Source organism: Meleagris gallopavo, chromosome 1 (genome assembly GCF_905368555.1).
Source record: "Meleagris gallopavo chromosome 1, MGAL_WU_HG_1.1, whole genome shotgun sequence".
NCBI lineage: Eukaryota > Metazoa > Chordata > Aves > Galliformes > Phasianidae > Meleagris > Meleagris gallopavo.
In genome coordinates, this window is record NC_139404.1 from 168,048,839 (window position 1) to 168,064,227 (window position 15,389).

The 15,389-nt window shown below is 43.1% G+C and overlaps 1 protein-coding gene across 1 annotated transcript; it reads right to left on the reverse strand.

Annotated features, from left to right (window-relative positions):
* Positions 1 to 516: 516 nt before the first annotated feature.
* Positions 517 to 15,111, reverse strand: TMEM272 (transmembrane protein 272). Its single transcript, XM_031557842.2, has 4 exons — positions 15,054 to 15,111; positions 8,940 to 8,999; positions 3,423 to 3,505; positions 517 to 879 (listed from the first exon to the last, which is right to left on the reverse strand). The coding sequence occupies exons 1-4, from the start codon at positions 15,109 to 15,111 to the stop codon at positions 517 to 519; spliced, it is 564 nt and encodes a 187-aa protein (XP_031413702.1).
* Between the last annotated feature and the right edge of the window lie 278 nt (positions 15,112 to 15,389).

Genomic DNA, 15,389 nt, shown 5'->3' on the forward strand with positions numbered 1-15,389 from the left:
TGATGAGCATTTTAAGTCACTGTCAAAGTCCAAAGTCAGAGTGGTCTGAATGCAGCCCTATATCTTTTGTTGCCTCAGCTCCTGCATCTTTAATGCAAGGACAGTAACATACCTCGGCAAGGCTACAGAGGTGTTCAGGTCCCAGTAAAGGGGATAACTTTTACAGGCAAATATGTACTATGCTGTAAAACCAGGAGCCTGGTTTTAGAAGAGTTTGTCATATCCAAGAGCTTACTAAAGAGTATGACACTTCAAATAGAAAATCCAAGAGTTAAAAAGGGTTATAGAAGTTAGCAAGACTGCACCCTGGCATCTATAGCAGCAATTTCACATTGAGTAAGCTGTATTCTAGTTTAGCTATTTCCAAATGGCACTGGAATGTGATTTACTATTTCCTCTTGCAGTTGACTGCTAACATACGTATATATAGTACAACAAAGATACACATAAGGGTGAGTTATTGCCTTTTCATTGCACACCCTTTCCTAAACATCTGGAGCTTTATTTATGTGGCACTTAGTCTTCCTCTGAAGAGTATCTTTGCCTGGAAAAAAAATATATGCAACAGCTACAAAAGATGAGGAGGAAGAGAACAGTATGGCTAATAATGAGAACACCAACAGCAAAAATGTACAAGGTTTTGTCACAGTAATCCTGAGGCTGGTGGAATGGTGGGATGAAATTTGGCAGGTACACTGAAAACACCCAGTAGTTGCCAAGAATGAACCAGAGGAAGAGGAAGAGGCTGAGTGTTAGATGGATGTAGTACTTGTGAGCATTCTGCCTCCAGGGGTATTCATCGTCATCATCATCATCAATCACAACAGACTTGGAAAGCAGTTGCCTCATCCTGGTTGAGTCGTACAGCAGCAGAGTCACCTGGAACCATTGGGGAGAAAAGAGAATGAGTAAATTGGTTGTGGAAAGTCTGAACATCTCCTGACCACTACCAGCCTTTGGACCAAACTAAAACTGAGTGTGGGAAAATGAGGTAAGAGAAATCTGAGGAGCCCAAAATGAGACAGATCCTTGGTGAGATTTTTAGGCCAGACGTTGGAAAAATAACTTGCCAATGGCACGATAGAAAAGCATGGGAACAGATTTTGTGGGGAAATGGCAGCAGTTTTCACACTGGAGATTTTAAAGAACAAATTAGAGCTAAATGAGCTGAGGAGTGAAGTTCCTGCCTAGTAGTGGGTGGATTTGTGTCCCCCTCATTGCTTTCCATTACCATGTAGGTGAATCAACTGACAACAGGATTCTCTTGCTCTACCTTGTAGAACTATTCAATTGTGTATTGACTAAATACTTGCTGGAAAAACCAGCTGTTTTCCTAGCCCAGTTGTTGGCAAAGGTTATTAGAAACAGAGATTAAGGTCCAGCACAAACACAGGCCAAAAAATGCTGTTTCCACTGGATGTCATGCATCACAGCTGAGAACTTGGAATTGGTTGTTCAAACCAATAAGGCATGTTCTTCTCATGTGAGCATTTATTTTAGGCAGGCTCATTGCATCTGGGAGAGGAAAAACTACCTGCCCAGTGGGTCTTAGTTTTCCATATGTGGGCCTGTTTGTTGGCTTTAAGCACCATGATGCTCGTTAGCTTTGAGGTGATCTCAGCACATAGCAGATGCCTGTGCTGAAGCCCCATCATGCTCAGTGATGGGAATGGGGTTAACTGAGTGTTGGTTCAGAGGAAGACAAAACCCTAGGATTTATAGATCTCATCTGTACTGTCCAACCATTCCATAGAAAGTGTATCCTTCTGTACATTGCTTTGCCACACTGTAGTTGAAGCAAATTCTGGCTGTCGCTCACACTGATAATAATGCAGAATATATGCTTATGGAGCAGAAAGGCATGAATTCAGCAAAACTCTCCAGATACTGTAAAATGGCTGCATTGTGTTGGTGAACAACTACAGGTTATCAAAGCTTTTAAAAGACTGGAGGCGCTGAGGAAACTAAATAGATCAGATCCATGTAGCCAGAATGACTAGTCATTAAATTACATCTATCACAGGACAGTGTTCTTTCAAGACCTCATCCTGTACTCATCCTATACCCATTCTTAGAGTGTCTATAAATCTCTAAGTCTCAGATTTCAAGCTAGCTAAGTGTACTGCTCAGGCACGACTCCCATAAGCCAATAGCAGTCAGTGCAGTCCCATGAGTGCAACTGGGTAGAACTAAGGTGGTGGAATTTAGCTAGGGATCGAGCACTATGAGATGACAAAAGCTAGCCAAATCAAATTCTGACCAGATATATTGCCAGTCTGCAAAAAACACTGTCCTGTGGCAGCTGAAACCAAATTCAATCCAGTATTTGATGTTGGTAGAAATATTAACCGACCCACTTATTCTGGTTGATAAATAGTGCTTTCAAATCAGCAACAGCTAAGAAATAGTCAGCATTTTTGATGAATGCTTCCATTCATTAGCCTGAGAAGTTCCTTTCAAATCTGATCTTTTCTAAAGCATTGTTAAATTGCCTTTGAATATACAGATAAGTCCAAAGGTGTGATCAAATGTCTAAATATTTGCCAGGAGAACTCATAGCATTCACATAGCAAGATGAAGTACTTTTTTGCTTCTCCATTTACTTATTTGCTGCCCAAAGATCCTCAGAGGGATGATTCGTTTCCCAGTGCTGTACTGCAGTTTGGTTATAACTGAGAAGGAGTTCAGGGGATGTAGAGATCTACAAATAGTTTCCCTGATCTTTCAGTCCTGGCAAAGAAAAGGACCTGGATGCATTAGCTAAGAGGCCTGTCAAAGTGGGGCCATCCTTTGCCCTGGAGTCATCGCAGAGCTACAGCTTTATAGTGCCCAGGGTGTGACATGGGTATGGGGTGTCTTGCCAAGTAGCCAAGTAGCCATCCTCTGCTGGCTCAGCAAAGATAAATGAGCTGGTCTACTAGAAGAGAGGTGGCTGCGGTTAGAAAATGCTGTGCCTAGATTAATAGGCCCTGCTGCAGTGCAAGGGTACATTTACTTAAGGTTGAAAGCCATGCTACTGTGTGGTCATTGCTTCTAACCATGTTGAAGTGTGATAAATTGAACCTGCGCAGCACTATGAGCAAACATCTGCGAAAATGAAGGAGGCTTGGAGGACTGTTTGAGGAAATAGGACTTCATTTCCCATAGCCAGCCATGTTATGCAGTCTTTTCTATCAGTGGGTTTGATAGCACATATACTGTAAGAGAAAGTCATACCACAGTGTATGGGACAATGCTGAAGGAAATTCATTAGCATTTCACTTGGCTGTTGGGTGCCTTAAGTGTTGGAACAAGTGCAGTTCAATCCAGATAGCTGTCTCCTATACTGCATGCACATAGCTGTCTGGTGCCATCATTTTGTCTTAACTAGCAAGTCAAAGTCTAGTCACAAAAAAATTTTTCACACATAGAATGCACATTACCTTTAAGCTGCCAATCACGCCACCCACCAACAGATATAATGGAATTAGTGGCTGAACTGGGCAATCTTCCAAAAACTTCATTCCTGAACAGCAAAAATTAACAATGTTTGTTATCTTGAGTGATCAAATGGTGCAACAAGCTGTACAGTGGAAACTAAAATTCTGCACTGAAGTGCAGTTCTTAGGCCCAAGATAGGTACCCAGTGTCTGTTGAAGTGGGAGCTGAATTAAGTGGGGTTTGCATCTCCCACTGCAGGCAGTGAGAAAGCAAAGGGCAGGAGGAGAGAAAATTTATCTATTCTGGCTTCCATTTTAACATCTGATAAATGAAAAATTGGCTGAGCAGGTCAGGAAGTTTTCATCAGAAGTAGAAAAAATCATTGAAAATTAGTATCATTTATAATTTTTCTTTTTAATCTGATAACCTACTCCCAGGCCTCTCCTATTAGCACCATGTTTGTAGCATGTTCCTGAGTCAAACACCTTGAAGCTTGGGTGCCAGTGCTTGTGGGAGCTCCTGGAACCATTTCAGTTTCCCAGGCAGCTAATAGGGAACGAGGGATACTCAAATTTCTAGGCTGTTTGGTTGCTGGAGGATAAAAAGCACTGGTTGTTATGGAGCTAGGGATCCTGGCAACCCTCAAATCTACTGCTAGAATGAGAAAGCTGAGTATGTTTTAGGGAAGGGAATGTATGGTGGTACAAGGCTAATGCTGGCATTAGAGACTGAAGTTTATGATACAGGTCTGTGGCTGTGAGACTCATCTGTCCAAATTTAGATGTCTGCAATGCAGGCATCTATATCTGAACTAGTTTCCTAGACTCTCCTTATAGACAATAGGGAGAAATAGACCCTTCTAAAATTCATCTCATCCTAAGATAGGCATTTAAAATAGGTCAGATGAATTGTGCCCTGAAAGTGCTTCTTTCTCTCTATAACTATACAAGGAATCTAGACAGCCAGCTGTAAGTACCTAAAGTTAGCTGAGCTGAATCATTTGCCCAAGTCTCCTACTCACTGGTGTCTTTAAATAATTTTAAATTCTTCATTACCCTATAATTTTATTGTCATTGATCCCATATTTCGAGACTTCTACTGTTCGGTTGCAGAAGCCAGAAAGGATTTTCTGTTTTCTTCTTGCTGTAAAACTCATTTTACAGCATTTTTTTTTTTTACTTTTTCTCTTAACAATTGGTTGTCATCTTGATGTAGGACACTTAAAGCAATGCGCTGGCCTTAGTGCTAAACATCTCTCTCGTGGAACATCTTGTTTTCGTGTTCAAAACTACATCAAAAAGGCAGTTGGGTGTCAGGAAAAAGATATCAGTGATTTGGTGGGGACTGGTTTTGGATTTTTTGTTGTTGTTTGGGTTGGGGTTTTTTTGCCTTCTCCTGTAGCTGTGGTTCTCTTCCGTGGATTTGGTGGATTTGTTCACCAAATCCACTGCTATGGGTGCTCTAGAAAATTGCTGGTGTGCTAAACCTCTCCTATACATCTTGCATAGCATAATATGGATATCCTGGATTGCGGTTGCTTTGCTATGGATCTTACATTAGTCATAATATGCAGTGACCTGCTATGGAGTGGCATATGGATTATTCTAGACTAAATATTTACTACTAAGCCTCTTGTAATTGAAAAGGGCTGGACTTGGATGGACTTGGACTCTCTTCCTTTCTATCTGCTGTTTCTAAGGCTGCAATTTTTTGTCCATTTTGCCACTAACACTGAAATCTATTCAGACTCCCAACTTTAAAAAGGTGGGCAACAGGGAAATCATTGAGAATTCTATCATTTTCAGAAAGCAGCTGCCAGTGTTTCCAGAGTCCTTGGCTGTATAATAGCCTGCTTCAAAAGCAGCTGGCCAGGGATCTTAGAGAATATATATAAGTGTAGGAACCCAGACAATTGCTGTTTCCAATGCACTACTGAGATTTTGATTTGAGAGAAAAAAAAATAGTCAAAAAAACATGCCAATTTTTTTTCATGGAGCTAAGACTGTTTCCCAAACCAATCTGTTATGGAATCCTTTCATATATGTAACATGACAGCAGTCAGACTTGGGAACAATTTGAATGACAGGCAGTGTTACTCTGTAGTTTAGAGGAGAATGTTCCAGGCAGATATGACAGCAAAAGAGAAGATGAAAGGAATTAGTACAGTTATAACTTTAAAAATACAGTACTGTGGGTGAATAGGAAATATGGACCTACTGCTGGCAGATAAGCACTGACATTTGCTACAGTGAAATTGAGGCATATGTGTAATGCAGAGATCAATTCACACTTAGCGTGTGGTTTATTTGGGAACACCAAGACCAGCAGGAGAGCATCAGTGCTTCCTTTCCATGAGCACCAGCTTTGCTCCTCTTTGGCTCTTGGTGATGGGGTAGATGGACGATGAGAAATCCAAGCTCTGCTGTGAATCCAGTGCTCCCAGTAACTTGCACTAGTACACAGCATTGGCCTTGTTTTAACTGCTCCGCTCTTCTCAGGCAGCTGAAAATGGCTGAAATGCACATTATAACAAAGGACTTTTCAAAAAAACCTATTCTGTGATTTACAGTACTACCAACATTTTAAAATATACACCGTTAGTATGTAATTGTTATCAGGGCTACCAGTAATTCACCACTGTATTTTAACTCATATTGTTGTAATTTGCTTGTTAACATCTGAAAATATCTCAGTTTCCCTATGCAGAAAGCACGAGCCAAAATGACTGGAGGTGCACCAGCATGATCTCTGCGATCATGAAAACAGATTGTTATCAAAAAACCAGAGGCTTCTGCTTGGATAATAAATACCTGCATTTTCCTCGACATATAATTTTTCTAAAAATGCCTTTGAAGGTAGGCAGCTGCAGAATACCAATATTGTCTGACAGTGCAATATTACAGTGATGTTTTCTCTTAATTTTGGTGAGTTGTGGAAAAAGAAGGACTCTGTCTTTGGTGAGGGAGATGACCACAACTCCAGGCTAATATCTTACCATGCACTTTTCATTTCTTACTGATCTTAAAGGTATTATAAAATATCTCTAAGAAACATTATTTCAAAGCAGTCAGATTTCAGTGTGGATCCATTTCCAGAAGGCTTGCTGTCAACATGCACACAAGCTGTACCACACTTGAAATCATACCTTCTCACCCCTACTCCACAGCTCAGGCATATTCAGCCTGGGGAAAAGCTAAAGCCAAAATCCTCTTATGGGATGAATAGCAATTTTAAGTCATGGATAAGCATAGGAGCCTAAGTGTTGAGATGGAACAGTTGAGGCCATCTCTCAAGTTCCTAATTGCTCTTTAATCCCTAATTAGAACTCCCTAATTCCTAATTAGGACTCCCTAATCAGAGCCCTATCACAGTCATTTCTGATACTGAGAAGACCCCAGATAAAGGAAGCAGGGTTGGCATTCAGCTGAACCCATTTTTTCACATTTCTGGCCAAAAATAGATGTCTACAGTTGGGCTCGTTGTCCAGAGTCCCTCAAAAGTAATCTCATTCTATTGCAATATCCAAAGGAGGCTGTTGGAATTTCACTGTCAGAAATGCCCATTTCCCTTAACTGACAGCAAGGATAAAACAGAATACTGAGCTTGGTTACAGCCACATACAGTCCAGATCAAGTTGTGATTTATCCTACCCACAATGCCTGCATATAGAGCTCATTTGCACCATCACTCTTTAATTATAAGGCAGAAGATGAACAGCTTCTCAAGGACACCAAGACGGAATGATTGTTAGGGCTTCTGAGGACAAGACTTAAAATTTAGTATCTGGATACTCTGGAAAAAGACATTCAAAATCTAAGAAATGACATCTGATAAAGTTGACAACTACATCTAGAAAAGAAAACCTAAATGTAAATAAAAAACAAGAAATCTCTGATAGGGAAAAGCTCTGCCAGAAACCATCTGGGCTTGTAATGCACCATAAGCTAAATAAGAGCCAATGAGCTGGTACAGAGAGCATCTTTCCTTCTGAGATGCATTTACAGGAATCCTGCATGTTAAACAGGGAGCTCATTCTTCTGTGCTGCTCATTCCTCAGGTCTCAGCTGAGTATTGTGTTCTGTCATATTTTTTGAGGGGGAAAAATAAGCTATGCATGCCAGAGGCCAAAAGAGGAAGGCAAACGTATAAAAAAGCTACAGAAAAAGTGACCTGTGAGGTCAGGTTGGAAGAATTGGAGTTTTGAGATCTCTGGAAAAAGGATAGAGGGGAGTTCTAATAGGAACCTTCAAATATTTCAAAGCTTCTTTGGGTAGGACAGTCACCAATGTATCTTTGCATGTAGGACAGGCTACAGACTATTTGATTTGCCATAGGGGAGACTTAGGTTGAATGTGGGGAAAATGATTTTGTCTGAGAGCAATAAGATGCTGAAAATAGGCTCTGTGGGAAGCTGTGGAATTTTCTTGAGTCAGGGGAAGCCCTAGGTCTGCCAGAGGGGTCCTGAGCACGTGAGCTGGTCTGAAAGGGGAGGCAGGATGGTACCTCTGCCTGTGTGCCTCAAGTCAGGGTCACGGCCCCTGTAGAGGGTGTGGAGGGCCCAAAGGAAGCAATGAAGTATTGGAAAATGTGCTAGAAAATGTGCCTCCAAAAACCCTCTATTAATGATAAGAGAAAACTAATCCTTAGGAAAGAAAAGAGCCTTACACAGTTTGAAAATGTTTAACATTCTGCAGCTCAAAATATTTTCCTTTCCTTTCTTAAACATTTGATCCTTAATTCTACTCGCAAAGCCAGCCTTCGGATGGTTATAAAAAGAAAGATGAGCCAAAAAACAGGTCGCAGTTTCAAAAAGGTGGAGAAATAGCAGACTAGACAATCTTGTCTTCCCTTCCAGCCCTATGCTTCTAGGGTTTTTGCAGTGCAGTTAATACAGAGGAAGCCTGATTAATGAAATCTTCTCATGTGTCGGATGCTGAGCTTCCACCCACAGACAGAGCTGAAACACCCACAGACCTCTGCCAGTTGCTGGTAGCCTAAGCAGCTATTGAGCTGAAGCAAACACGCCAATAAAAAAGTGAATTAAAATAGATCTGAGACACAGAACATATCAGCAACTTCATGGTGAAAAGAACTCAGAGTGGTTTAGCTTGGAAGGGACCTCTAGAGGTCATCTGGACCAGCCCAACAATGGAAAATGTTCAGATGCCCTCCAAATAAGCAGTGCACTGCCAGAAAATTCAGAGTTATGGTTAGATACAGAGAAACCCAGACCCTGTTAGATTACAAAGATATATCAGTAAGGTGTCCAAATGTCCTAACTCCTGTCCCATGCTAAAGTGACCCAAACTGGAGGTGTATTTAAGACAAGTAGTTTCTGAATTCAAGAACTGCTTGCTCCCCTCCATACGGTGTGGGCTGTCTGAAGTTTAATTACCAATGCACAAGTTTAATGATTGGAAACTTCAAGGTTTCCAACTCTTTTCTCCCACAAGATGCATTAACTTGCCAAGCAGTGTCAGGAAATTCAAATCACAAAAGTGCTTCAGTAGTCAACTTACCTGTAAAAGTCATGGACAACGGTAAGACAAGGAAAGCAAGGAGCCCAAATATAAAGCATGCTGTGAATGGCAAAAAAAAAAAAAAGAGAAAATAAAGACAGTGTTATTGGAGTTTAGAAGTTCCATCCTGTGCTTTGCAGTGTACATGTTGCAGGGGGAGTATCACATTTATTGTGCAGCATCTGAGATGATGAGACCAGGAAATGGCCTGTAGCTCTTCCAGAGCTCAAACCTCTATTTTTTAATTAATACATTTTAGTTCTTACATAAGTAATAAAACAATGAGAGACACAAAGTACTTTTGCTGCTACTACTTTTAAATATCTGATTGCAAAGGCTTCGTTAGCCTGCGCCAGCTTCAGACACTGCCAGGTTACTGTGTGATAACAAGCAGCTCGCATGAGCTAATCCATGGCAACTGATGAACCGTGTCTGTTTGCGAAGCAAATAGCAGCTGTAATGCCATTACACTCGGTTTTCCCTGATAGCTAAATAAGTGATCTTTATTGCACAAGTGGAGAGTTCGGGGCTAGTCTGGCTCCCTGACCCAGCTCAGCACATGGACACAAAGACAGGGAACAGCTTATCACTGGAAGGGATACTCTAGCTCCATGGAGGGATACTCTAGGGGTGTGCATCAACTCTTCCCTCGGATGAGAGGGTCTGAGGTGCTTAGTTACTCCTCAGAGACCTGCTGCTGTTTCTGAATCCTGATACTTTCCCAGCACAGTCTGATGCTACTGAGGATGAGTGCTTACCTTTGCAGAAAACCAGAAATAATAGTGTCAATAGCAATGTGAGCAGCCTATCTTCTGCAAAGGCTGCCACCTCTGTGCCTCATCATGGGCACTCTGCAATATTAAAGTGAGATGCTGCTCCAGAAGATGAGGGGGAAGCATAATGAGGAAATTCTGCAGTGAGCATCCCTGCAGAGCACTTCTTGATCTGCAAGTAGGTGCCTGAGAAAGTGAATGTGCAGTAGGCATAGACTGTGGAAGTAGACATAAGTTGCAGGAGGGTTAAGAAAAGAGTAGTGTGCCTTCGTGGATTATGAAAAAAGTCAGAGCTTATATCCCAGCACTGCAGCCTCTGCCAAACAATTTGCTCCCTTTGTGCAATGTAGAACTGGACCCACTGCCTGTGACATGATGCTGTGCAGTGCAGAACGGGATGGCTGCGCAATGCTGCCAAGCATCACCATCAGGGTGCTTGTAGGAATAGGGAAACAGCATTGCCTCCATTTGCTAGAAGGAGAAACTGAATCAGAGCACATAGTGGCACCATCAAAATCTGGATTTTCTGCCTTGCAGCCACTTTTCACAGGAATTCATCCCCCCCCCCCACACACACACTGCTTGTGTTTCCTTAACAGGGAGCATAGAGCTCATACTTCTATGCCTGAGAGATGACTCCCTTTCTCAGAAGCAGCATGTTTATTATGTCTATGAATTGGTGGAGACTGAAGATGTTTTGAGCAGAAGAAAGCACTTCTGTTCCTTTGTGCCACTCCTCCTCCTCTCTCTGCCGGTTGGCCTCTCTCACACACATTCCTGCTCTGGCTCTCCCATCTCCTGAATTTGGCACAGCCCAGAAACTCCTCCTTTGCCTGAGTGATATCCTACCCTTGACTAAGCTCTTTCAAACAGACACCCCAGACCCTTCCTTTTCACCAAGTGTCCAATTTCATGCCAGACGCTCTTGCTGTTTGTTATCTAGACTATAATTTTCATCGGCTAGAGCAGTGTTTGAAGTTCAGTTGGACATCAAACTGCCCATCTCAACAAATGTACCCAGCATCCAAATGAATGCAGCTGAAGTGGGCAGGAGCTGCATCAATTCCCCAGTGTTGCCCTAGGTACTATCATCATAGTGCTGTCAGCAGCTCTGAGTGGAGTCACCAATCTAGTGGAGGTATCACCTCCTCCTGTTCCTGCGGGAACAAGTTGGAGGTGGCACCATGCCATTCCTTCACCAGGCAGTGCATGGATCAGTGGTGGGGGATGCTGTGATGAGCCCTGAGAGGCTCAGCAAGGCCCACATTTATGTGGGGCTATGCGTCTGGTACACAGGTGGCTTGTATATGTCTAGCATCTGTACCCAGAAGCTTGATTTTGGAGGAGAGAAATGGGAGATAGGGACAACTTGCCGCTCAAGAGAAAAAGATAATGGTTCATTAATTCTCCTCCCACAGCAGTCGCTGGGAATGTATTTACTCATTATCTTCCCATTCAGCCTTAGCCTCTTAGGTCTGGAATTGGAGGGGCAGATGCATCGTCTGGGAAGGCTTCCAGCGCTGTGTTCAACAAAGTGAGACTCTCAACAATTGACTACACAACTGGCAGAGCTAAAGACCGTTTTCCCCAATTCGTTGAGGGGGGGTTCAGAGCAACACTCCTCAGATAGGACACACACACTCTGCCTGCATTTGCCTGGACTGTGCTGCCCCAGTCTGGTCTGAAGACAAATTGCTCAGTAAAGTGCAATTTGCCGCAAGGTAGCAAGGCAGTTCTGCAGAGGGAGCTGCTGTCCATGCAGTTCCACACATGTGGCTAGCAATAGCTGTAAGTCAGCAGTATCACCATACCAGCCCGTCAGAGGAGCCCTGGGACCCAGTCCTAGAAAAAGAGGCAAGAAAAGACTGGGAGTCTCTAAAACCACAGCTGAGTGAGGTAAATCAGCCCAGTGTGGTTCAGAGGAACATCAGAAGAGCACCTGCTCTGAGGAGCTGCTGTCAGGGCATCAGGCAGCAGAGCCACTGCTGGGGCAGCCATTTTGTGTTCGGCATGAGCAAGGCCCTGTTATAGGAGGCAACACAAGTAACCCTAATGTGCAGTCACAGCAGAGAAACAGGAGAGGGAACAGCTTTCCGTTTTGCACATTCCTTGAAATCTGTGGGCAGGAAAATCAGCAGGGTGGTGCAGACTGCCTCCTGCCCAGCAGGACTTTTCAATACCATAAACCCACAGTTTAGCTGAGCTTACAGTGTCCTGCCAGAGCTCCCCACACTCTTCCACTGCACGGAAGTAAATGAGCATGAAGTCACCACCAACACCATGGTTGTGTGGCTTGGTCTCTTTTCTGATCTGAAGTGATTTATGACTACAGATCTTAATCTACCCACTTTGTGAATGGCGTGCTAGTATGGCAGTAGTGCAACCTGCTCAGGAGACCGTATGGCAAGCTCTCTGACAATATACATAACAATAAATGAGCTATTGGGTACTTTAGCCACAATGTTCTATGACCTACTAACTTTTTGATAAAAAAAGGAGAATATTTTCCCAAATTTTGCATTCACCCTGGGGCTTATCTTCATGGGCAAGTTGAGGAGCAAAGGTCTGGGTGTAAATTCACAGCAGTCCTTTCTCACCCTCCACAGGACTCTGCTTTGAAAGGGGCTAACTTGCAGCAGTGTGGATGTCAGTAAATTTGGTTTTCAGCCTCATACCTGGGATGCGGATGCACATGGCAGCCTCTGAGAAGACTCCATGCCGGTGCAGCCTCAGCTGGAGCACTGTGTGCAGCTTTGGGCACCAGAGTATAAGTAGAATGTAGTGTTCAAGGAAAGGTTATGGAGATGGTGAAATGTTTGGAGGAGAAGATGTATGAGGAGCAACTGAGGTCCATTGGTGTGTGCCAAGAGCAGAGGAGCTGAGGGGAGGCCTGATGGCGGCTGCAGCTCCTCACAGGGAGCGGAGGGGCAGCGCTGAGCCCTGCTCTCTCTGACAGCGACAGGGTCCCAGGGAACGGCATGGAGCTGTGGCAGGGGAGGGGCAGCTGGGGGTGAGGGAAAGGGTCTGCACCAGAGGTTGGTGGGCATGGAACAGCCTGCACAGGGCAGTGGGCATGGGCCCAAGCTGCTGGAATTCAAGGAGCATCTGGACAAGGCCCTCAGACATAAGGTTGAATTATGGGTGGTCCTGTGTGGAGCCAAGAGTTGGACTCGATGATCTTTTTTGGATTCCTTCCAACTTCTGATATTCTATGGTTCTATGATTCTATGACTTGAAATCAGCAATAAAGAGGCTGAAATAGGAATGAAGAAGCTAGAATCCATCGTTAACCTCAATTAACTTCTGGGAAGTGGGCCACTCATTTTGGAAGTGCATTAAGGCAGTTTTGGAGGATGCTGCAAGGATGCATGTGGAAAGCACTTAGGAAGCAGTATCACAGTGTGCTATAGGGCAATGTGGAAGGTAGCAGTGTAACAGAGTGCATACACATCACAGGTATCTTCATCCACCTTTTACTCCTTTATGGTATTTGCAGGAAACCTCTACAAGATTGAGAAGGCCTTGGAGAAGTCTCCAGTCCCAGTGCAAAGTCACCACTGGAGGCGAAGAGAGTGCAATAAAGTTGAGCTGAAGACCAAACCCAACCTCAGTCTCCAGCTGTTTGCTATATGCCATTCATCACTATCTGCTTAGAAAAGCTTGTATTACTGTGAAACAGGTAACTAGTAGCTGCGTACCCAAGTAAGCTATGCCAGCATCACAACACCTACAATTTAAGTTTCTGGTTGCAGCACTGACACCAGCAACGCTGTTCTCCTCAGCAACAATTTGGAAGGAGGTGCCAGTAACCTGGGAACATTCAACCGAATGGTGAGAGTGTATACATAAAGATTATAGGCACTTTGGGGGTTAGGCATTATTGCAGAACAGCTTGTCTGAATTTTATGCCATGTCTCTAGCTACTAAATTACAGCTATGTCATGACTTCAGTGCTGAATTTGGCCCCTTGTGCTTAATTTCCAGATGCACTTTTTAAATACAGTGTAGACATTACATAAAGAGCCGCTGATTTGCTTTGCAAGAGACTCAGCATAGTGAATTAGCCTTTTATTTTGTGGTCAGTTATTTAATATTGCCCTAATGTTCTGAACTTAAATTGCTGTATGAAGAATGAAAATAACGTAAATGATGCTGAACAAGTTGAGTGACTCTTCAGAGCCATTTAAATATCAGAAAACAATAGGTACAACGTGGGCTGTGCTGAAATGCAACTTGAAAAATGTACACAGGGTAATGAGAAAATGTGAAATGAAGCACCAGTGCACTTTAGGGGAGTTTGCATTTTAACAAACAGAAAATCAGTTTGGGATGCAATGGCTGATCCATAGCTAACGCCAAGTCAATTTTGAACTTAAATGTAAAGAGGAACTAAAGATGATGGGTTTCTTGGGATGTTATTTCTGAGTTGCTTTAAACAAAGGTGACTTTGTAGGTATCCAAGAAGGTGATCCTGAGATAAGGGAGCAGGTATGAGATTCAGAACTCATCTCATTCTTTCAAAAAACATTCAGAAAGTTCTTTTGTTTTCTCAGCCATCATTAATGCTCTGGTACCAGCAGGGAACAGTGACGTTTTTCTCCTAACTAGTAGAAACAAAAATCAGAGGACACACTGCATTTGCCTTTTTGTTCCATGCACCTCTGGTCATTTCCCTGCTGCTCCTCCAGCACCCAAGAGCAGTCCCAGCTGCTTGGCTGAATTTTGCTCTTCCAGAACTGTTCATGCTAAAATGCACTTGGGACTCATCAGTGCTGCTGTTTGATCTGAAGGACTGCAAGGCAGCGAGGAGCAATGTGACTTAATCACAAGTTAAAGTTTGTTCTGAACTTTGAGAGCTGTTGAAGTCAAAGAAATTCATATAAAAGACTCTGAAGTGATCTCCATGGGCTGACGACTGCAATCGGTTGTGTAGGTGAAGTATCAATTAGGCTGAGTGGTCAAGTGGATGAAGGAGTTTTCTTCTCTGTACATCTGAGTGGAATTAGAAACTGCTGTTGATTAAAAGTGAAAGCAAAAATTGCGTGCAACTCAGAGTGAAAAGGAGATACTGTCAGTGGGAGTTTTAAAAATATTGGCTTTTAACCCTCTGTTCAACCTGCTCTAATCCACACAATATAATAGAGGTAGATACTTTAGAGATGCAACTGCTGCTGAATGCTCTATCAGCACTTAAAATCACTTAGGAAAGGAAAAGGAAAGCAGAGAAGTAAAGGAAAATTCGGGTGGGACTTAGTGCCACCTTAACTTCATTCTAGACCTATCTCTATTAGCTGTGGGGCTGTTTAAATACAGAGAGAGGTTACTCCCAGAGCAGCCTTACCATTGCTGGCAATTTTGGATATGCAGCGGTGACAAGCTTTCTCCAGGCCGGCCGGCATTGTGAAGCACCTTTTGGACTGTCTGTGGGGATACAGAAGTGAATACAGTTATGAAAATCATAAGCAGTGTCTTCAACTAGCTAAATATCTTGGCTCAGACTGATTCATTCAGTAAAGACACTTCAGTAGTCTTTCACTACCCCAAAGACCCCCCCAAGTCAGCCCCAAATGCAAGCAGTAGCTGTCAAAGCATGATGCACTCAGAGTTGAACATCCTGGGAGATGCTTTCCTTCTCTGGCCTTCACAGCCTCTCAAGTCTGGTTTTCAGTGACATAAA

Excerpts from the sequence above, each read along its gene's own strand:
- TMEM272 (XM_031557842.2), bottom strand. The coding sequence starts at position 15,111 with ATGCCGGCCGGCCTGGAGAAAGCTTGTCACCGCTGCATATCCAAAATT. Across the intron at positions 9,000-15,053 it reads ATCCAAAATTGCCAGCAATG|CATGCTTTATATTTGGGCTC; the intron begins GTAAGGCTGCTC and ends TGCCATTCACAG. Across the intron at positions 3,506-8,939 it reads GTTGTCCATGACTTTTACAG|GAATGAAGTTTTTGGAAGAT; the intron begins GTAAGTTGACTA and ends TTTGCTGTTCAG.